Source organism: Microtus oregoni, unplaced genomic scaffold (genome assembly GCF_018167655.1).
Source record: "Microtus oregoni isolate MIOR12 unplaced genomic scaffold, Mior012 000001F_ref0000356, whole genome shotgun sequence".
Classification (NCBI taxonomy): domain Eukaryota; kingdom Metazoa; phylum Chordata; class Mammalia; order Rodentia; family Cricetidae; genus Microtus; species Microtus oregoni.
The window spans coordinates 56,682,263-56,705,503 of NW_024543060.1; the positions used below are offsets into that span (position 1 = coordinate 56,682,263).

Consider the following 23,241-nt stretch of genomic DNA (forward strand, 5'->3'; position numbering starts at 1 on the left):
TCCTGAAATTTACCGAGCTGTGCTGAAAAGGACCTGCAGGCCTTTGTCCTGGGTCGCCATTTTGTACAGATAGTGACCCTACATGCTGGTAAATACTCTTTGCTTTTATAGCCTATTTGAGTCTGGGTCTTCAGCATTTTCTCAGACCCCTACATTTTCTTTTGCCAAGTTGCTGTTCAAAAGTTACAGCCTTTGGGTACATGAAGCAAGAAGCTGTCAACTAAGACTGTCTTGAAGGGGGCCTTTAAAGTCCAGTGTGCACTTGCTTCCTTTGGTTTTTAAGGTCACATGTGTTTTGCCTGTGGTAAAAAAAAAAAAAATTCAAAAATTGCTGTACTATGCATGGTTTCTACAAAAAGACACAATTCTACTAGCAACCAAACAGGAATTTCATGGGCTATCATTAAATAAAACTTTTGGGGCTGGAGACATGGTTCTATCGTTAAGAGTACCTGCTGCTCTTGCAGTGTTGAAATACGGAGCGGCGGGCTGTGTCCCGCCACCCGGCTAGCTTTACCCGAAATAATTACACGGAAACTGTATTCTTTTAAACACTGCCTGACCCATTAGTTTCAGTTTCTTATTGGCTAGCTTTTACATATTGATCTAACCCATTTCTATTAATCTGTGTAGCCCACGAGCTGGCTTACCAGGAATGATCTTAACCTGCGTCTGTCTGGAGTGGGAGAATCATGGCGACTCCCTGACTCAGCTTCTTTCTCCCAGCATTCCGTTCTGTTTACTCCGCCTACCTAAGGGTTGGCCTATCAAATGGGTCTAGGCAGTTTCTTTATTAATAAGAAATCACTCCCACATCATTGCAGAAGACCTAGGTTCGATTCCCAGCACCCACGTGGTGACTCATACGGTAACTGCAGTTGGAGGGGACGAGATACCCTCTTCCGGCCTCCCCTGACACCAGACACACATGTGGCACACACACATATTGTGGTGGTTTGAAAGAAAATGTCCCTCAAAAGAAGTGGCACTATTAGGAAGTATGATCTTGTTGGAGGAAGTGTGTCACTGTGGGGGCGGGCTCCGAGGTCTCTTTTCTCTAGCTTCAGTCAGTGTGTCTTCCTATTCTGCAAGATGTAGCACTCTCAGCTCCAGCACCACATCTGCCTGCATGCCACCATGTTCCGGGTCATGATGATAACGGACTGAACTTCTGAAACTGTAAGCAAGCCACCCCAATTACATGTTTTCTTTGTGAGAGTTGTGGTCATGGTGTTTCTTGACAGCAATAGTAAATCCTAAGACCATTTCTGTCAGACAAAACGCTCATACACCATCAAAATAAATCCTGAAAGATACATGCTATAATCTGCTTACAGATAGTATTGAGTACTTAACGTGTTGCCTAATCACCTACTGAAGATCAGTGAATGAGGTACTACCTAGGCCACTACTCACTCGTATCTGTCACAAATGGTAAGAGACCTGTGTATCCCCAATAGCCCGGGCAAAACTATCCTAACTTTAGCTTTGCCTCGGGTATGGACCGGTTCGGACAAATCAGCATTGGTTGAAACAGATTATGTTCCCCTTTACGTTCTTCGGGATGGGGAAGGATTATTTTCTGCTTTGGCTGACAGCTTTGAAATATAATTGGCATGCTGCAAACTTCATGTATTTAAATCGTACACTTTAATATATTCCCACATACGCGTACATACTGGGATCCTCAAAGAATGAGAAAATTTCTAGGCTGCAAATAAAAACCTCACTAAGGGTTCTAGGATGGTAAACGCTGAGCAATCCCGCGGGTACCCTGTATCCGCGAGGTTGTCACAGGCAGGGCCCCCTGCCGGGCCTAGCCTATCCGAGGCCTTCAGAATGGCTTGATTTATAATTTGTCACTCCCGACAGGAAATTCCTTCTGCTTTCTCCAAACACAGCGTCTTCTTCAACTGGTGACCCACAGACCCTCAAGGCGGGTCCACGCCGGGCTTCCAAACGCCACGCCTCTCAGGATTCCCGGCACGCCGCGCGCCGGCCTTGACCGGAAGGCGGAAGTGCGGGGACTTCCGGCTGGCGTCCTACGCGTGCAGTGCGGTCGTGTTTCTCAGGTGAGTCGCGTGGGCCCCGTGTTTAGTTCTGCGGTGTGGAGAGCAGGCCTCAGATCGTCCCTCCGCCGCGGCCCTGGCGTTGGCCTGGCGGTGCGGGGCTCGGGAGGGCGAGGCCCGGGATCGTGATGGCGGCGCCGCTCTCCCCCGGGCTGTGACTAGCGGAGCCCAGGCCGAGGTCGGCCGACTGCGTGGGTCACCGCGACCCTCCACTGGGAGTGTGGGTCCTTAGACGATTGTTGGCGTCCAGAGGATGCTCACCTCGCGTCCCCCAGTCCCACAACCTGCGCTCTCGAGGGCTCCAGCGGCGAATGAGAGCAGCTGAAGGAGCTTCGGGGCGAGACTGTGCTGAGCAGGGGCGGGGGACAGAAGAGTCTGAGGTGCGGAACAGAGAAGCCTCGGGGAGAGCAGTTTCCAGGCAGCGAACAGTGAATGATGGACCTGAACTGCGCGTAGTGTGGGCTTTTCCGCCGGCGCCACTGAAGCTTGCGGTTGGGGGTGGGAGAGAGTTAAAGGAGGCTCGGGAGTAGCGGGCTGCAACTTTGATACCTGAAGACACGAGGGCAAGTCAGTCAAGAAGTCTTTAAAAAGCCGGGAGGTGGTGGCGCAAGTCTTTAACCCCAGCACTCGGGAGGCAGAGGCAGGCGGATCTCTGTGAGTTGGAGGCCAGCCTGGTCTACAGAGTGAGTCCCAGGACAGCCAGGACTGCACAGAGAAACAGTCTCAAACAATAACTACAAAACAGAATTTTTTAAAAGACAGCTATGCTCTGAGTTTAAAAAAAGTTCACTTTGTGAAGGATTTAGGGCTGAGAGGTGGAGCAATTTGAAGGCGGTTTATTAACTTGGTGTCTACGAAGGAGCTGTGAGAATGGATTGGTTTATAATTTGTCACTGGCCTCTGGGGGCTTGACCTTATATTTAACCAGTGGCTGCTCTTCGTTGAGCCTCACATAAGCTAGGCATGAAGACGGCGTAGATTGCCTCCGTTCATCCCACTACTGAAGACGTCTGCCCAGACATTTCCTTGTTGGTAAACTTTCTTCTTGTGTTTTTGTTGCCCACCAGGTAAGGCATGGCTAAGAGCTTACGGAGTAAGTGGAAAAGGAAGATGCGTGCTGAGAAGAGAAAGAAGAATGCCCCAAGGGAGCTCAACAGACTGAAAAGTATTCTCAGAGTTGACGGGGATGCTTTAATGAAAGATGTTGAAGAAATAGCGACTGTGGTGGTACCCAAACTGTACCAGGAGAAAATGCAGTGTGCGGTGGAGGGTGAAAAGGGTGAGCTTGTGCGCTTTGTTTTCACCATTAGAAAGTGGACCAGCTTTTCCTTACGCCCCTTTATTATTATTATAGCCGCTGTCTTCTTTCCATCTCTACTTCTCTCTGGTGTCAGATCCAAAAGAAACTGGGGGCAAGTGGCTAACTGTGGTGCCTATTAGATAACAAAGCACTTGCTGACATCCTGGCTTCTCTCAGCTCTTCTCATCCCTTTCTCTTCCCTAAAGCTCTCTACCTCATGGGCTTCCCCTCCCCCAGCTTCTCATTCCTGTAGAGCCCTGCGTTTCAGCCATTTTCTCTCTGTCTCTCTCTGTTGTCTTGCTCCTTTCTCCATCTCCTTTGTTCCTCTCTCTCCTCTCATGGCCTGTTCCAGTCTTCTGGCCATGTCTAGTCTACTACTTTCTTTCCCTGCTCTGGATTCTTCCAGATGCCTCTGGCTTTTCTCCCCCTCATATCTACAATAAAAAATTTCTCTTCAACCACACTTTGGAGTGGTCATGTCCTCACTTTATATACCTAACATACCTGTTATGTTCACATCTTTATTCTTTGAAAGCTTTTATGTGTATTAGAGATTCTGTGCTAAGCTGTTTTTAAGTCAGTGTTTGGGAATAAGCATGTCTGGGTTATTTAATGGATCTTCAGCAATTGTGTAGCAGCCCGAATGCCCTGGGAACTGACAGAAATATAGGAACAAGCTTGGGAGAGGTTGGAAGGTTCAGTCAGGGTCTGGGCAGGTGAAAAGAGGTTTTCACTATTCCTCACGAGAGCCTGGACCCATTCTGTGGATTCTTCACACTTGTATTGTTACCCTGAAAATCACAGGCACCTGCTTTTTGTTGATATATTTTAGAGGCCTCTGTGTGTTTTTAATCATGGTTTAAATCTGGGGACTAAATATAATGATGGTTTCTACAGAGAAAAGGCTGGCTGATTTTCAGGTCTTAATGTCCCAGTGTGGCAGCAAGCGAAATGACGCACTCGCCATAGCCACTCTTAAAGACAGAGGTGTATCTTCGTCTTCAAGGCCAAGGAGAACAGTGTTCTCCTTACCCTACATATTCACATCTTGTTCTTCCAGATAAAAAACCCTTCTCTTTGTTCTCTTGCTTTGTCTCAGCTGCCCTTGAGAGAACCTGGTTTAGCGTGCTGTGTCCCTTCCATCATATGTGTACACCTCTGCTCCTCAGCTCTTTTCACGGTTTTAATTACATGACCGTGACCATTTAATTTGTGTGGTAGTGCATTGAAGTACAATCACGATGTTTACAACCAGCACCTCTGGCTCCAAAACGTTTTCATCCCTCTAAAAAGGAGTGCTGTACCCATTTAGTTGTTTCTCTTTCCCTCCAGCTCCAAGACTGACAGCCACTAATGATTTCCTGTCTGTATAGATTTCTTCTTGTTTGAGCTATGGCATGTAAGTGGAATCATAAAGTGTGGGATCTTGTGCCTCACTTTTCTAACTTAGTATCACATTTTGAATTTCACATTTTAGTATATGTTAGTGCTTGTAAAGATGAATACTCATGTGCTGTATATACCACTTTTTATATACCTGTTAGTTGGCATCTGGGTCACTTTTATGCTAGTAAACCTTCATGTCCAATTTTTTTTTAAATGCTGCTTTCAGTGCTTTGGAATATGAACTTAACAAATAGAATGCTGGGTCATGTTAATTCTTTGCTATTTTCTGCACCAGCCAAACGATCCTTCAACTCTGGGCATCAGGTGCCATGCGCTCTTGACTCCTGGGGATCCTTTTCTCTTTTGTCCTTTGTGTGCGTTCTCTATTCCCTGCATTTGATCTTGTGGGATCTTAGTATACTGTACACTTTTCTTCTTCCAAAAGTGTTCTATTTTTGATTTTGACTTATTTTTTATAGCTTTCTGCTCTTACTGGGGATATATTTTTATCTCATTGAGGGTATTGTTTGCTCCTGAATTTGAACGGCAGTTTGAGCATTGTTTATTTCTTTAGAGTCCCTTGCTTCCACCCTTGTTTCCCGTCATGCTTATCTAACACTCTTCACATGCTTGGGGGGTTGTTGATATTTAAGTGAGGCACTGACAAGATTAGGAGCCCAGGCAGTGTAGAGAAGAAGTCTCTCATTTTCTGTCTGGAGAATGTGTTGATGCACTCATTTTTGTAATACTTCAGAAGCTAAGTAGGAATAGAAGTGAAGGTGGGGAGTCTTTCTGTTTAGTTATAGACCTGTCAGTAAAGCTGGATGCATCTACCCTCATATACATGTTTCCCGTCATGTCCTCTTGCAGCTGCCTACCCAGTTTCTTAGACTCCTTTATCCCCTGTGTCTAAGCCAAAGCATTTCTTGTTATACCAGAACTGCATGGCCACAGTGCTTGCCCATCCTTGATACTAGCCTTTTTACTTTCCTCTCTCCTCTTCCTCCTCTCTTATTTCTGTATGTCAACATTTTGTATCTTTTAAAAATACAAATCAGATTCAGTCACTTGCTTACTTAAAATGTAACTTCCAGGACTGAAGAGATGGCTCAGCACTTAGAGTTCTTGCAGAGTTCATTCCCTAGCACCTACTTTAGGGGTTCACAATTGACTGTGACTTCTGCTCCAGGGGACCCGACAGCACAGTCTTCTTTCCTCCCTGGGCACCCGCGCATACGTGCACACTCAGGTGGACTCAGGAACGTGCAGCAGCAGTGTTGATCCTGTCTGACTTGCTGCGCGGAGCTGAGGAAGGCTGTAACAGAGTGTCTCCTGATTTCAAACTTCTTGTCATTCGGATGTTCATGCTGCATTCATGGGCTTTCATGGGGTTGTTTTGATGTATGAATGCTAATAGCTTTTCACTTTATTGTTGTTTTTAATTTAGATGACACGAAAATGGAGACTGAAATTAAGAGAAACAGAAAGACTCTTCTAGACGAACATGGACAGTACCCAATATGGATGAACCAGAGGCAGAGAAAAAGACTGAAGGCAAAGAGAGAGAAAAAACGGGGGAAAAGCAGAGCCAAGGCAGCCAAGGGCCTGGCCTGGTAGACCTTACAAACTGGAAAGAAGGCAGAGGCAGGTGGATCTCTGTGAGTTCAAGGCCAGCCTGGTCTAAAAAAGCAGATCCAGGACAGCCAGGACTGCTAAGGTGGAGAAACCCTGTCTCAAAATCCACAGCAAACAAACAAACAAACTGGGAAGTATTGATGGGACAGAAATTGAGTTGTTAGGACTGTCTTCACTGGTTTCAGCTCTCTCTGATGGAAGCTCGTTGTTTTCATACTTTAGTTTCATCTTAACACCTGTAATTCAAAACCAGAATAATTCATTTGTTTTGGGAATTTGAATAAACTATTTTCTGTTTTAAAAGAAAATTGGAAGCTGCCTGATGTTTGAGTATTATCAGACACCACAATCTTGTGAGCATTGCTGTGGTTAAAATTATTTGATCTTACAAAATGGCAATTATCATCAATGCCTCAGATTAAACATGCTCATACGAACAAAATTTGGACAAAAATATTTTAAAATAGCGTCTCAAGGGGCTCAGCAGTTAAGACCGCACACTGCTCTTGCAGAGGACTCCTGCTTCATGTCGAATGGCTCAAAACCACTCAGAACCAGTTCCACGGGGTTCCCCTCTTCTGGCCTCCACCTGCCCTCATGCACAAGCTCCCCACACAATCTAACTTAAAAAAGTCTTGAGAAAAAGGATGGCAGTGGATTGTTTATGTTTTTTCTATAATCCGTAATAAAAGATATTGTATGTGTAGATCTTAGAGTTTGACATTTTCTTTAAGGTTTCCAGCTACTGAGAAGACCATGTCTCTCATTTAGGGGGACTGTACCATGTACTACACATTGGTGTGCTTTCTAAGTTAGAGCAGCGTGGGGTTAGGGGACTGTACCATGTACTGAGTGGTCTGCTTTCTAGGTGATTAAAGCAGCACAGGTTTTTTCTGAAAACAAATGTTCTTCAGGTTTTGCTTTTTTCTTCTTTTGGTATTTTGAGATGGGGTAGCCTAGAACCAGCTCTGTAAACCAGGCTGGCCTTGAACTCAAACCTGCCTCTGCCTCCCTCTGCTTCCACAGTGCTGGGATAAAAGGTGTGTGCCACTGCTACCAGGCAGTGTAGTTTAGTGTTACATCATGTAGCTTAAGATAATAAAGTGTGTTATTCAGAATCAATTACTCGAGATGTTTCGAGCGTGTGAGTGAGTGTGTGTGTGTGTGTGTGTGTGTGCACGTCACCTACACGTCCATCCGCCTGGGAGATGGCTTATGTGTAAACACGGGTGTTAACTAGCTTAGTGTTAGTGTTGTAGAATGAAGAGACCTGGCATTAGCATGACTACTCTCTTTCTGTACCAGTGAGATGAGTTTTGGTTGAGTCTGTCTCAGCATACTATGTTAATTTCAGTCATTTAAGTTTGTTCTAAATTTAGCCCTCCACCTGAAATTTCACTCCTTAGATTCACCGCATTATGTGCTGAATAAAACCAGGAACTTTGCCAATATTAGGAATGCTGAGAGCCGTTCACCTGCTCAGGAAAAGGTTTAACTTCGCATGGAAAGAAAGAAAGGAATAGAATATGATTGCTTGGCTCTGAAACCATCAACTGCCAAGCACACTGCCGAGCATGAATGTGACCAAGTGCTACCAAGTAAGCCACAAAATAACGCTGGGTGCTTAAAATTAGTACAGTAGGTCCTCCGTTTACTCAATAGTTTATCAGAAGGTTAGTCGATAATTTCAAAATAAAATACATTTTTCTGAAGGTGGCAAGACAAGGCTAGGGCTGTAGCTCTGTGATAGAGCACTCACCTCCAGCATCCACAAAGCTCTGGGTTTGGGCCCAGTATTGACGGTGAAAAGAGGGTTGGAAGGTGGGCCGTGTTCAAGGTCTTCGTTCCTATTCGTAGCTGTTAGGAGCTGTGAGGGCAGAGTAGATACAGAAGTGAGGGATAAAACGCTGCAGACATTAAAGGCACTGGCACTAGAGCTGCCCTCTCATCGTGGACGCTGCCGTGTCCGTGCCGCACCCTTGGTTGTCATTTAGTCTCGCAGCATCGTGGGGTTGCTGGAGTTGAAGACGTCGCTGCCAGCTGTCTACACATTTTCCCTGCAGCTCACAACTCAAATTTGATTCTGCTGAAAAAAGCTTGGAGCTCCCGTCCAGAGCCTGTCCATGATGTGAGGCTGTTCACTACAGTTGGGCACGCCGGTTTTAACTTAAAAGGTAGGGACTGGGAAACGGCTCTGTTGGCAAATGCTTACCATAAAGGTATAGGTACCCACGTTTGTGTTCCCAGCACCCACATAAAAAGCCAGGCTCCAGAGCGTGTTCCCTCCTCCTGGGGAGACAGAAGAGGATTCCAAGGTGTAAGCAGCCCAAGGTCAGTTACCAGGCAGCTGATCAGAAAGACCGTGACCTGGAGCCCCCCAGTCTGCAAATGGTGGACTCAGGTTCAGTGAGAGACTTATCTTTAAAAGAAGTTACGTGAAAGAGCAGTCGCCGAAAAAAAATGCCAGTTGAGGCCCTATCCCCCAGCCTCAGTTTACCAAAATTGCTTGGAAGTCATTTCAAGTAGGTCATGACGTCATGGCTTTTGGATAGGGGACCGCTGTAGAGAAATTATTACCTTCCCCTGTTGTGAATGGGCCTGAGACCCCGAGTTCAGGACTGTGTTGTTTCCATTTCAGATTTTGGCGGGAAATCTAGACTGGAATTCCAAAATCAATTCAGGAATGTGATCAGTTCTTTGTCACTTTATTTCTAAAGGCAAATACAGGGAGAAGCACAGTGTAGTACTTTAATCTTTCATGTAAAAAACTTTGAACAAATTTGTCTTTGATGCTTTCAGGAGAATTGCTGGAATACCACCAGGGGGCGCTCAAGACAAGCGGCAAATCACTTGAATTAGCCTGAGGCTTGAGAAACAGAATGGAACCATTTTTGTGCTCTTAAAGAGATTAAATATACACAAGGCTAATAAAATATACATTTTATTATTAATTATTAATATTAAGTAATATTATTAGCTCATCTAATTCAGAACCTATGACTCTGCTGCTAATATCTGGACTTGAGGAAACTGAGACACAGAGGTCATGTAGCTAAAACCAGGACAGTTGTTTCAAAGAATGCATTCTCACAGTGATTCTTGCCCAAAAACTTTCTCCAAGAGAAACGGCGATCTTAGTATGGAAGGCTTGTAACTTGGTTTAATTCGTGGTGGGATTGGGTTGAAGCAGGCTTGGATTAGATAAAGATCATGCTTGAGTAGCCAAATGATTTATAGAGCCCTTCTCAAACCTCTGGGTGGAAGCTGGACTGGATTTCTTTAAGGAAATGTGCCTACTGGTCCAATGCAGTGTCAGCAAAGCTTGTAAGTGACCAGATAGCTAAGCAGACGCCGCGTGACTGGCCACTGAAGCTCTCGGAGAATCCAGTAGGGCTTTTGTTAATTTGTTTGTTGTTGAGAGAAGATCTTGTAGCCCTGGTTAGTCTGGTAATCATTGATCAAGCTGGCCTAGGCTTGCGGTAGTGCCTCAGCCTCCGGAGTACTGAAATCACAGGCATATACCACCATGGTGGAAAACTGGCCATTTCGTTAGACTGCTCTCACATGACGTGAATGCAGATATACGTTAGTCCCCATTAGTGCACAGAGTACTTCCAATACACAGAGACTGTAAGGAAACTGAGTGTCAGCCAGGCGGTGGTGGTGGCACAGGCCTGAGGCTGAGGCAGGCGAATCTCTGTAAGTTCAAGGCCAGCCTGGGCTACACAGAGAAACCCTGTCTTGAAAAACAAACAAAAGTAAAAACTGAGTGTCTTCAGAATTTATATCCATGTGAGATATGAATTTTAGGAGTTGGAGAGGAGAAATTTGTTATCTATAAGTGATTAGATTCAACTCCTTGAAAATCCTAGAGGAGAGAGCAGAGGATGATAGGCGGCTTAGAGTTGAGAAACAGTCGGACAGAAAGAACATCCAGGGATCTAAAGACCTCAAGAACTGCTAAATGGAGGCCGTCCCCAGCTATAATGCAGATATTACGCTGTTGACTAATCTTACTAGGGAAGGACAATTAGCAGAGTGATTCAAACTTGTGCTAGCCACACATATTTTTTCCTGTATTTTCCAGCACATAAAATCTTCATTGCGCAGACACGCACCACTCTTATAAGAATATGTTTGCAGATGACAGGGGACTTTCAGGTCATCAAAAACCACCCTGCATCCCCAGGACCCTGTAGGGCTCACAGAGGTCAGGTCAGGTTTGGTTCTGTTTATAAAAGGACCATATGATTTACATTGTTCGGAAAGGGAGATGGCTCCACAGGTAAGAACATTTGCTGTTAAACATGAAGATCTGAGTTCAAATCCTCGGCACCTGGATAAAAAGCCAGGGATGGTCTTGTGCTGTTGATCCCAGTAGGGTGGGAGACAGGCCCAGCTGGGGCTTGCTGGCTGCCAGCCTAGCTCCATGTTCGATGGCAGACCCATCCCAAGGAAGTGAGATAGAGGATGATAAAACCAGATACCCAGTGTCCTCTGCTGGCCTCTGCTCATGCACACCACACAGACACACACACACATGCATGTGCGTGTGCACACTTTGTACATAGCTGACTGTCAAAAGATTTAGTTTTGCACTTCTTTTAAAGCAGAGGAAACTATGGCGTGATAGCAAATACGGCTCAGCTGATAGGATCATAGTGAAAATGAAACTTTTAAAGAATGTGTGTCCTGCTCCATGCACCTCGCATTTACTGGATCTGCGAAACAATTCAGGAATGTTAATACTTTTGTCCCTCTTTAAATGAGCGGTTTGGAGAGGAAACGTCCAAAGTCACACAAGAACGGATTCAAGCACAATGCTGTCCTCAGTAGTAGAGAATCTAGAATGGAAAATTATAGAGACAGACTGGTCCCATCTCCAGAGTAGTCTGTATCTAGGATGCCTGGCATGGAATGGCCAGCTGAGGCTAGGTGGCTGTTTGACTGGAACGTAGCTGAAGGATTCAAACACTGGACTTTCAGGTTGAAAGCCGTTGTTTTCCAGCCTAGGAATACCATGGAAAAAGCTGCGCTTAGCACATTTTATACTGATTTTGCTCTCTCCCGTCTTTTGGCCTTCCATAATTATAGACTTCAATATCTCTATAGTAAAATAATAATAATAATAATAACAAATCTGAAATCTCCTTAATTTTGTTAATGTTAAATCTGGTACTCATTCAACTAAGCTCCCAATTAAAGTGTGGAAAACACTCTAAACATCTGCTTTAAACAATGGATGGGGTGCAGGCCTTTCAAGGTTAACCTAAAGAAGGGCACAGCTTGCTGATATATTAGGCTCGTACGTATTGGCTTTTCCTAAAGCAATGGATTGACTTGGCATCCTGCTATCTTATGAAACACTTTCTCAGTCTCATGGTGCGTCTTCAGAGTTTGCAATATCAGCAGAACCTCGAAGTGGTCTTAGTTGGGTGTTGTGTATCACTGTACAGTAACTGCAAGTACATATGGAATCTCTGATCCGCGTAATAAAGTACATTTGTCATGGGTCCTGTGATCTGCATACCTTTGAGCCGTTACTTCATAAATCTGCTCCATCGGAGGATTGCTTTGTACAGCAGTGCTTGAAGCTGCTTTTAATAAACTAATATTTTGTGTCTTTTATATGTAATCAACAGGGAGTATTATAGCCTGTGTCCCTATGGAGAAACTTTCCACTTAACTTCTTTTCTCCTGACAATAATGAGAAAAAAGAATAGCTCAGGAAGGCCCAGATGTTCAGGAACATACGCTGTTTTCTCTTAAAAGTCAGCTGAAGATTTTTTTTTTGTATTGTTCCAGATTTTAAAAAAATAAAATGCTTTCAAGAAGAAAGCGTTTGAGATGTGTGATGAGGAGAAGACAGGTAGAGATTTCATCGAGGGTCCGACACGGGGGTGCTATTTGTCAAGAATAAGATGGCTCCCTTTGCTCTGGCAAAGAGGTGCTGATCGCGAACAGAGCTGAAGGCAGTTGGCCAAAGACGGGCCATCCTCATAACTTCCTGTTCAGCCCCACGCTGTTACATGCTTTGTTCCACCCCAAACTTCAAATTAGCAGTGTCTTCGGACAAGGCAGATAGTACAAAGCACTCACCCTTGTGCCTCGTCCCTTGGGTCATTAAATAGGGACAGTTGTCTTTCCGGAATGCGATGTCTGCATCTTGTGTCCGATATCTGCGCACTGGGCAGTTGGTCATTGCCATGTGTAAAAGAGAACGTGATTGGGGGAAACCTAAAAAGGGAATGTGTGCCTTAGGTGAGGTTGGTGTGAATGTTCTTTATAAGGCTATGAATCTTTAAGAAGAGTTGTCACGAAGGGAATGGGAACCAGCTGTTCCGGATCTCCACTGAGGAAACAGGTTTCGACTAGAGCGGAGAGGATTTGGGTAAAATATAAAGAAGTTTCTGAACGTGAGTGCCACTAAAAGCCAGGTATGTCTTGAAAAGAGGCAGCTGGATTATCTCCGAAGGAATGCCAAAAGATGAGAGAAAGAAGCCGGGGGTAAGGTGAGAGCGGTTCTCATTTAATCAGGCGGCTCACCTGTAATCCTACCCGAGGCTTCCGAGGCTCCTGGCCTCCTTTCTCACACACCCACACCTCAGGTTATGAAGTTTAAAGAAATGAGAACGGAGGCCTTTACCTGTCCTGAGAAATTACGTGCTGGAACTGCGGGTCTGGATGTCCTGTCTGATGCTTCATTGAAAGGAAGCACTAAGATGCGACCAATAGATGAAGACCCGACCTTGTGCTTCGCTTTCTACCGCTGCCATTAAACACCAAAGCACCAACTGTGCCAGGCGGGCTTAGACCACTTGCTTGACTAGAGTGGGGGGCTTACTGTGGCCTGGCAACACTTCTGTCCCTGCAGGTTGTGGCTTAGTTTGTTTCAAAGTCCCCAGCAAGAGGGAAGGGTTCAAGGCTGGGCTCCAAGAACTTTTCATTTATCTCTTTGATTTATGTTATGTATTTGGTTGCGAGCCCATTTCTACCCTCATTGAATCCTGTATTTTCACCTTGCTTTAAATATCCCTTTAATCTCCCTTTTCCTCCTTCAGTCCGTTGCCCTTACATTGCTTTTTTTTTAATCTTTAAAAATATAGATGTAAAGCTGCAAGTCAAACATTTTTTTTAAGTCACCAAATTTAGTTATAAGTATCTTTATTTGTAAATTTCCCGTAGCCTGTTTCCCGTGGCCCAGTGACCCTGACGGAAATAGGTTTCTGTGTGGCCCCACCCCCTTGCTGTGTTGCCCTGCCTTCTCTTTGCCCGCTTCCCTTCTGGACTGGACTCTAAAGGCGGCCCTTGTTGCATGCCCCGCCCCAGCTTCCCCACTCCCACTTCACTTTCTACCGCCACCTCTCCACCAGTCACTGTTTATTTCTTACCTTTCCTTCATGCTCAGCTCCTAACACTAACTAGATGCAGTACGAATGGAAAATGCACACTCCGACAAGGGTAGGCAAACAGACTGGCTGTCTGCATTTGTAAATAAAGTTTTATTGGCCCGTGGTTGCTCCCCATTTCCTCATGTAAAGATCTATGGCTAATGTGGTGCTATGATCATAGTTGAAGAGCTGTAGGTTGCAAGGCTTACCTTACAATCTGGCCCTTAAAAAAAAGGGGGGGGGGTTGCTGATTCCCGCTTTAGAATAGTTACTGTGTTTATTAAATGGAGATTTTTATTCCTTATTGGGAAATTGGGGTGAGTGGGGCATGCGTTCTGTGTCCATTCTTGCATTTTCCTCATTTAGATTCCTGCCTTTCCCCAGATGCCCAGCTTTCCTATTTCAAGGCAGTGGCATCCCAAAGAGAAAAAGATAAAGAAGCTCATACAATGGGAGGTGCCCCTGAAGCTGCCCTTCGAGGCACGCTTGTGTTTAGACGTGCTCCCACCCACCATCTCCGACTGGACTTCATTTAGCCTTTGAATTAAGCAAGCAGACAACAACGAGGGTTTGCAGGTAAGCTTTTCACAAATCCCACAGCTAATTTTCCTGCAGGTTTACAAACTGTTTTTGAAAATGGGAAATGCCAGCTGAAGGGCTCTGCTTTAATTCAATATGGCACCTAGAGCGTTGTTGCGGGTAACAGCATTCTGACGCAGCGGATTCAGTGGGTGGTCTTGTGAAAATAGTTTACACAAATTCACTTACAGGCTGCTTTCATTAGCATGAAATTAATATGGACTAAAGTAGTCATAGCACTAAGGGCTTGAAACTCTTCTGAGATCACCTATTTTAACCCTGTGCTTTTTAACAGACGGGGAAATGGAAGCTGATTTTCCCAAGATATTAGTAGTTCATGGGAAAGTCCAGGGACCCCGGTCTCTGTAGTTTCCGGCTAATCATTTTCGAAACCATAAATCCGTGACAACTGGTCATACCAACAAGAACACTGTGACTAGTGTCAAAAGTTAATTGTGTTCGTTTCCATAGAACGAGCAGCCCTGGGTGAAACTGCACCGTGCACCTAGTGATCTTTTTTGCAGTTAACAGGGAGACCTTTTCCCGTAAGTGCCTGGCCTCTTTGCCTCACAGACAACACAACAGATTTTGATTTGAACGAAATTAAAATAAGCTAAGCAACAATAAGAAATGACCTCTCTCTCTCTCTCTCTCCTTATACCTCCAGATAAAAGGCTAAAATTTTTTTTTTCATTATCTATAACTTATCTTTTTTGCCTGTCAGTTTCTTTTATAACTTCTGGTATTTTTCTCACAAACATAGCACATCTATGTTGTCGAACGACATAAAAATGCAGAGAAGGCTAAAATGAAATAAAATCATTTGCAATCCAGCTATTTACAGGTGAGTAGCTGTGTCTAAGCTTCTGTGATTGTTTTAAGACTGCATACATTCATATCCTACTTTCTTAGTATAGTCTGAGGATCTCCCCCCACCCCCACCCCATGCCACAGGGAATTCTCCAGAAGTCTTGTCTGAGGGCTGAGGAAATAACCCCATCTGTACAGTGTTACCTTGAGAACATGAGGACATATGTTCGATCCCCGGAACCCAGGTTTAAGAATTGTTCGGCAGAATGGCGCAAGTTTGCAAGCCCAGTGCTGGGGGGAATGTGGAGAAGGCATGAGACTCAGGGGCCAGCCAGACTAGCCTGTCTGGCAGCTCCAGGCAAGGGAGAAACCCTGTCTCAAGGAGAGAGAAAAGAGAAGAAGAAAAGGTGGAGGGGGCCTATGGAAAAATACTTGAGGTTTTCCTCTGGCCTCCACATATGTGCGCCTGCACGTGCGCACACACACACACACACACACACACACACACACACTCATTTGAAAACTTACATCATGTTTCGTCTTGAGTGGGGACTGTACGTTTTATTTGCCTACTTTTGAATGCATACGTTTTCTCCTAAAGTTGTCTTTGAATTTTGCTATTAAAATCCTTCTCTGTAACATGGATAGCCCGCTGTAGAAGTCTAATCCTTATTTATGTTCTTGTGGAAGAGCTCTAGGGGAACACTTACTTCTCATCTGTTTCGCCAAACTGGTTTCCTGAAAGGCTGAAGCCAGATCCCTGCAGGAATGTAAGTGCCTATCAGGGCACTCTTGAAGGGCTGTCAGTCAGGACTTGGAAAACATTCCTTTCCTCACGGTGCTGTCTTGATAGTTAACTCCCAGGGCTGCAAAATCAGACCTAAGCTTCAGAATATATTTGCTTCCTATTCTTTTTTCTTTCTTTTCCTTTTTCCAATTGATATCCTAACCGCTGTAATCTGGCATCTGCCCCCATCTGCCTGCCTGGAGGCTTCAAAGAAATAGCCCTTGATGGGATCAAGTGTCAGGAAACAGGGGTTCAAATCCCAGCCCTGAAACTACTAGTATGTGACCTTGGGTGAGTAAGTCAATTTCTTTGAGCCTGCTTCCCCAGCTTTAAAGTGGAGCTAGTAAAACAGACCTTGATGTATGGGGCTCTCAGGAGAGACGTAAGAATTGCTTTTCATCTGTTGAGTACCACGCTGGGGGTGGTACCGTGATTGAGACTCCTCTGGAGGGTAGTGTGTGTGGGACTTATTAGTGCTGTCCACCAAATATTTCTGATTCCTTTTATGCCCTTGCTTGAATTTTACATCCCAACCCTGTTCCTTTGGCTGTGGCCCTGTCACTGACTTTGACAAGTGTAATATGAACAGATAGGGCCTGTGTCCTACAGGGCGGATTCTTTTCAGAACTGGGCCTTCCTCTTCAGCCTCATGCATAGCTTCCACCCGTGGAGAAGAAAGAAAATAGAGATGCCTGCTGCTCCTGAACCAAGACCTGGAGTCACGGTATCCTCAGGAAGAGAGGATGAATTAGACTTTCTTAACCCCCGAGATACGGGCCTTGGGTTGCACTAAACTCTAGCCTGATTGTTTTGTTGCAGTTGACATTAAACGTCCGTACACTCCAGAGTGTGTACAGATGGGATGACAAGGATGCCCCCCCCCCAGAAGTCACTTCAAGGACAGGTTAGGCCTCACTGTGCGTGGGCCCAGACTGACCTTACTTATTGCCAGGATGTTCCTAACCACATTAGCAACAGAAGGGATGGCTTCCTTCCCTACTGAGAAGGAACAGACTTTGGGAGGTTGTAGTGATGAGGTGAGCAGGCCTGCTTTTCGTCCCACCCAGCTCCCACATGGTTAGCCTTACACCCAAAATAATCACAGAAACTGTATTCTTTTAAACACTGCTTGGCCCATTAGCTTTAGCCTCTTACTGGCTAACTCTCACATCTTGATTAACCCATTTCTATTAATGTGTGTAGCACCATGAGGTGGTGGCTAACAGAGAAGATTCTAGCCTACGTCCATCTTGGGCCGGAGCTTCATCGCATCTGCCTCACTGCCTTCTACCCAGCATCCTGTTCTGTTTACTCCACCTACCTAATTTTCTGTCCTATCAGGCCAAGCAATTTCTTTATTAACCAATGAAAGTAACACATAGACAAATGACCCTCCTCCATCATTTCCCCTTTTTCTGTTTAAACAAAAAAGAAAGGCTTTAACTTTAACATAGCAAAATTAATCACTGGGTTGCTGGACTGTCCCTTTCACAAGGCATGCCTATGGCTTCGGTCATTGTTTCTATCCCACCTCATCTACTCCCTTTATTGTTTTTCTCATGACTTGTCTTCTGCTACAAGTAAATCTGCTCTATCTATACTAGGTCAACTCCAGAGTTAGCAATGTAGGGCAGTGGCTACTCAATCCTTTTCTCTGAGAAGGTATACACACACAGAGAGACACACATACACGTACACTCACATACATACACACACAAACATATATACATAAACACACATACACACACATATGTTGGGGACTGTGGACCCCCCCCCGACCCTGAATTTCTTGTAAACAACTGTTTTCCTCTGCTCTGAGCAGCCAGCAGCTGCTCTGAGCACGAGACCCTGATGGCAGGGGCGTGGGTTCTGATGAACCTGCAGCTGAAAGATCCCGAGAGCTGGGGCGTGGCCAGAGCCCTATATAAGCTGCCCCTGAGCACAATAAAGTGGGCATTCTTGGCATTCTTGTCTTGAAAATGACCCGTGGCCCCATCTGTCTGTCTATCTCTGTGTGTCTTTATGTTTTTAAATTTTCAGCCTAGTTCCCATAGTGCGTACTGAGTAGAGCATGGGATGGAACCTGTGTAGTTTTACACATATACACAAACATACATAAAACATATATACATACACACATATGCATGTACATATATACACACATATAGACATGCACATATATTGTACACAATACATATATACATACCAACATACATACAAACACATATATACATACATGTTCTATAATATTATTTTAACTAGGCAAAGATGTATTCCATTTGTGCTGTGGGATATTACTTTAGCTGTGTAAAGATGTGTTCCATTTGTTTGTGCTGCAGTTGTTTAATGATGTTATGATGTGTTGTCTAAGGCACCTGATTGACTTAATAAAGAGCTGAACAGCCAATAGCTAGGCAGGAGAAAAGAAAGGCAGGGCTGGCAGGGAGCAAGAATAAATAGGAGGAGAAATCTAGGCTGGAGAATAGAGAAGAAGGAGAGGGAATGGGGACGCATCTGCGATTGGAAGCCAGGCAGCTGTCAACCAGTCAGAATAGAGACAGCGAGAAAATAAGAAAAGGTGAAAAGTTTTGAGGCAATATGTAGGTAAAGAGAAACAGGTTAATTTCAGCTAAAAGAGCTAGCAGAAATGTACCTGAGCTAGGCCGAGCATTCAGAACTAACGGCAAGTCTCTGTGCCATGATTTGGGAGCTGGTTGATGGCCTGAAAAAGAAAGCCTGGTACACATAACATAAATACACACAGATATACATGAGCATTGTACATACACACACATATACACATATCCATATCCACGTATTTTACATATATATGCATATATACAAACACACATATTTGTATATATGTGTATATACACACATATATTTGTGCTAAAATGTTTCTAATAAATTTTCCCACTTACGGCTCCAGCTGGTGGCATTGGGTATGTACAGTGTTGTGTAGCCGTCATTGCTATGTAGTTCCAGAACTTTTTCTTTACCTGAAAGAGAAACTGCACCCAATGACACTAATTCCCCCTTTCCCCCGGTCCTTCACCCGCCAGTCCCCACTAATCTTACTGTGTCCAGATGTGCTTGTCCAGGTGTCGTGTAGTGCGCATCCTCTGTGCCTGCCTCCTTTCACTTAGCCATGTTTCTCACTGTCATCTCCTCGCTGACAGCTGATAGCACGCCAACACTTCATTGCTTTCTAACATCAAATCATACCCCGCTGCCCGAATACACCACATTTTGATTGTCCCTTCATCAGCTGACGGATGCTTGGACTGTCCTACTAAGCGTATCTTGAGAAGCCCAGTGCCAGCTCATCTAACGTACCCATTCTGAGAAAACTTTTCCAAAACTGTCCCGATGTCTACCGCAAATGGGGGGGGGTGACAAAGGGGGTTTCACAGACACTCTAGCTGTGGCTCAGATCTTTTTTGGTGCTTTAAAAATATTCTTGGTAAATGACTACAGTGCCATCGACTTCACGTTTGGTAGCTGCTTTCAGCTGCTGCACGCGTGCACGAGAGCGCTTCCTCTGAAGGTCAGTGCCGTTTTTATGCTGATCTCCTTTTGCAATCTGATGATTTGACTTCTGACACTGGAAAGGGTGGCATATTTCCTCTCCCTGGCACTTATTTTCACTTTCCTCTAGAAGGCTACCATTCTATGGTTTGGTATATCTTACATTAAAATCAGAGAAAGAATACACGTGTCTCAGAGAACTCAAGGCATACTTGGCAGTCCTTGAGAGGTTTCCCTTTACTTTCTGTTTCTTCCAGAATCATCTAACAGAATATGATCATAGCCATGCTTTCGTTCAGTGCCTAACAAATTGGTTAGTCTATCAATTCCAGCTTTGCAATCTGCCTGTTATTTTTAAAATACATTTGATAGCAGAATATTTGAAATCGTATCTCCCTTGTGACCACCTATACTACAATTATGTATACTCACTGCTGATATAAGTTATCACACACATATATCAATTCATTTTAACCGTTGATCTCCAGGGGTAGAGTGCGACGTTTTATTCTCTCTAAATGTTATCTCTCAGTATGTCTGTGCAGTTGGCACCTTTAGTTTAGGGTGCAAAATATTTTCATGTGTGCTTATTGTAGGACCTTAATTCCACGAGATTTACAACGCACGAATATAATCTTAATGTTGTCCTTCATCTCACAGGTTTGCTTTATAGCTTCAATAGTTATTTCTAGTTGCAATTCCGTTTCCTTTCTAAATGTGTTAATAAAATGCTCGCATTAGAATTGGCTAGGCTCCAGAATCTGATACGATCCCTCTTCAAGTAAGTGTTATAACCTGTGACAGCAGCCCTGGGAGACCTTGGGATGTGGTCCTGCCCATTCCAGTGAGGACACCCATGATTCCCTATAGAGTTAAATTAAGGTCAGGCCTGGTTTCCGACACGAGGCTCAGATGTATTGGCAGATCCCCATGCTTGCTTTATTATACTGTAATTTGGGGCTTAAAGAGTTATATCCAGTCCATCCCCAACATCTGGATAGTGTTTATAACGATCACATTTGATCCTAATGTAATTTTGTTGGGGAATTCACTAGAATTCCTCTGTTGGCTACATTACAACTAAACATGAGATCTGCTAAAATATTACCAAGAGTGAGCGAATACCCACAGAGAATACAAAGCATAGATAGATTTCAACCTTCCTATCTCTCCCCAGACTCCGGCCGCTTACCCATCGTCTCATCTCTCTGGACTTTCTTATCTTCATTGATAAAACGAGAGCAACCCTTCGACAGCAGGCAATGTTTGTCCAGGGTTTTGAACCTTGAGGAGGAGAGGAGCACAAAACCCTTTCAGACGTGGGTATGGTGCGTGTGCAGCCACAATGGCAGGGTCACAGACTTCACTGATGGAGGTGGTGTGAGATTGATGGAGATTTTACACACACACACACACACCCCTTGCATTTTCATTTTGATTCAGATGCTATTCCTTGGGGGTCAAGCAAAGCAGAGGCAAAGGATCGGTTTTAAACCGCCTGCCCCCATCAAGGAAGCCTCAGATGAAGCAAGCTGAACCTTTTAAGGGCTGCAAAGGGAGCCTTTAATTATGTGAGCTTGACAAGGGGGACATTTGGGAAGTTTGGTGATGGAGTTTCAGGACCTCCCAGCCTTGCCAGCAGGAAGATTATTAGCATATTCGATGCACCCTTCCCATGAAATAATTTTAACATTCAAAAAGAGACAGATGGGAAGGGAGAAAGGCAGATAGCAAAGGACAGGGACCAGAGCGGTCTTTAGAGAGGGGAATTATTTCATTAAATCTAAAGAGCATATGCTTTTCTGATGCATAGCATATGCAAGTCTATGCAAATTAGTTAATAGCAGTGCACTCTTAGTAATTTCCATTTCCTCCCGAGCCTGTGACGGGGAATATTCCTTTTAATCAGATTAGATGACATCCTCCTCAAACTCATGGGGGTTTCAACTTAATTTACCATGCTAAGTAGTTAGGATAATTCGAAATAAAGCAATCAGCGGGCTGCAAAGAAAGAAACCAAACCTCGTTTCTGTTTTTGTGATGAGGGGCTGCCCGGCTGCCTGAGCCCCACAGGATTTCTCTCTTGTCCTCCTCTCCTCTCCCTGAGCCCCAGCACCTCAGATCTCGGCTGAGTCTCCAGTTGTGGGGCTTTGATGGCACCTCCTCGGATCTGTTTCCCATTGCTGGAGCTAGTCTGAGACGCTGCATTCCACCGGACCTCCCCCACGACTGTCAGAATTTACGGCCCTGCCACCAGAAGTGATGGAAGGATGAATTCGCACCCTTTAAAAACCGTTTCCCCTAGGGAGGGCGTGCACTGGTCATGGTCTGCAGGGACTTCGGGATATTGCCAATCTATGGGTTCTGGGCCCAGGCAGCAGCGCGCCACCTCGGGCCACGGACGTAGCAAAAGTTACAGAAGGTTATGGAGGGAAAGACGCACACCTGAAAGGCACAGCCATTTATCAGTGATGTGCAGACAGCAGGAGCAGTGTCAACCCTTGTTCGGAGCCTTTGTCCGAAGCTCGTTCGGAGGCTTGGCTCACAATCCGAAGGCCATGGGTTCCCCGCCATTCTCTATTGTCTGCAGAGCCTGTGTGGTAATGCCGGTAAATGTCCTATAGGTGGCAGTAAAGGGTCTGGAGGAAGCAATTACTTCTAAAAACTGCATCAAGTTACATCCAGACTAGAAGAGACTAGTTGGCCTACTCCTTCACAGCCCCTCTGTTTTACGGGCGGTGGTGTGTGTGTGGGGGGGGGGGGGGGAGATTTTAATTGCTTAAACTAATTCCTACAAAGTGTTAGCAGATGAGATTTAAATATCATCCATATTAAGACTGCCAGGGATTTTCTAGCCACCAAGACATAAAAGAGTGAAATTTAATGGCAAACTTTCAAGTAGTAAGACAGAGTTAGCTTTCTTCTTCTTCTCCTCCTCCTCCTTTTCATTCCCTGTCCCGAGGCAATCCCCCCAGTTAGGACCTTGTTTGTGATCTTCTGCTAAAACCTGCTTGCCTGTGACATGGCTATCATGTACTGTGTATCCCAGGTTTGTCTGCAACCTGTGAGCGTGACAGAGACGAAGAGGCTGCCAGCCGTTCACTTTTTAGTGGTTCTTAAAGCCAGGTCAGCCTTATTAATACCCAGGGTGACCACTGCCTGCGTTAGTGATCCCCACTTTGCCGACTGATGGCTGGTCAGGGAGGTTCATGGACCTGAAGGACATTTCCACTAGCACAAGGATTAGAATCTTCAGCCGCTTGGATCAATTTCATGTTAGTGAAGGGCACTCACTTCTAAAAATGGGGCTAGAAGAGAGATCTCTCCCTCTTTCTTTTTGTCTTTAATTTTTTTCAGTGTATGCATGTCAATTGTGTGATATATGTTCTTGTTGGTGTTGTGCAGATGTGTGGGTGTGGACTTGTGTGCCGTGTGTGTGTTTGTGTATGGAGACCACAGGTGAGCCTCTAGTGTCTTTCCTGTATTGTTCTCCACATGCATCCAAACATCTCTATCTATATTTTATGTCTACATGTGCCACAGCGCATGTGTGGAGATCAGAAGAGTTCAAAAGCAACTTGTAGCAGTGGGTTGTCTACTTTTTACCGCATGGACTCCTGGGATTAAACCCAGACTGTCATGCTTGGTAGCGAGCACCTTTATCCATGAAGCCAACTCCCCTTTGTTTTCTGAGACAGGGTCTGCCAAGTGAACCTGACACCTCAAGTTGGCTGGATGATCAGTGAGCCTCAAGGT

At 44.9% G+C, this 23,241-nt stretch overlaps 1 protein-coding gene across 1 annotated transcript; it reads left to right on the forward strand.

Annotated features, from left to right (window-relative positions):
- Positions 1–1,972: 1,972 nt before the first annotated feature.
- On the forward strand, positions 1,973–6,693 carry Llph (LLP homolog, long-term synaptic facilitation factor). The gene is made up of 3 exons (XM_041669985.1): positions 1,973–2,072; positions 3,137–3,348; positions 6,203–6,693. The coding sequence occupies exons 2-3, from the start codon at positions 3,144–3,146 to the stop codon at positions 6,370–6,372; spliced, it is 375 nt and encodes a 124-aa protein (XP_041525919.1). The 5' UTR covers positions 1,973–2,072; positions 3,137–3,143; the 3' UTR covers positions 6,373–6,693.
- Positions 6,694–23,241: the final 16,548 nt, after the last annotated feature.

Bases quoted from the DNA above. Each gene is read 5' to 3' on its own strand.
- Llph (XM_041669985.1), top strand. From the start codon at position 3,144: ATGGCTAAGAGCTTACGGAGTAAGTGGAAAAGGAAGATGCGTGCTGAG. The intron at 3,349-6,202 runs GTGAGCTTGTGC...TTTTTAATTTAG, and splicing joins TGCGGTGGAGGGTGAAAAGG to ATGACACGAAAATGGAGACT.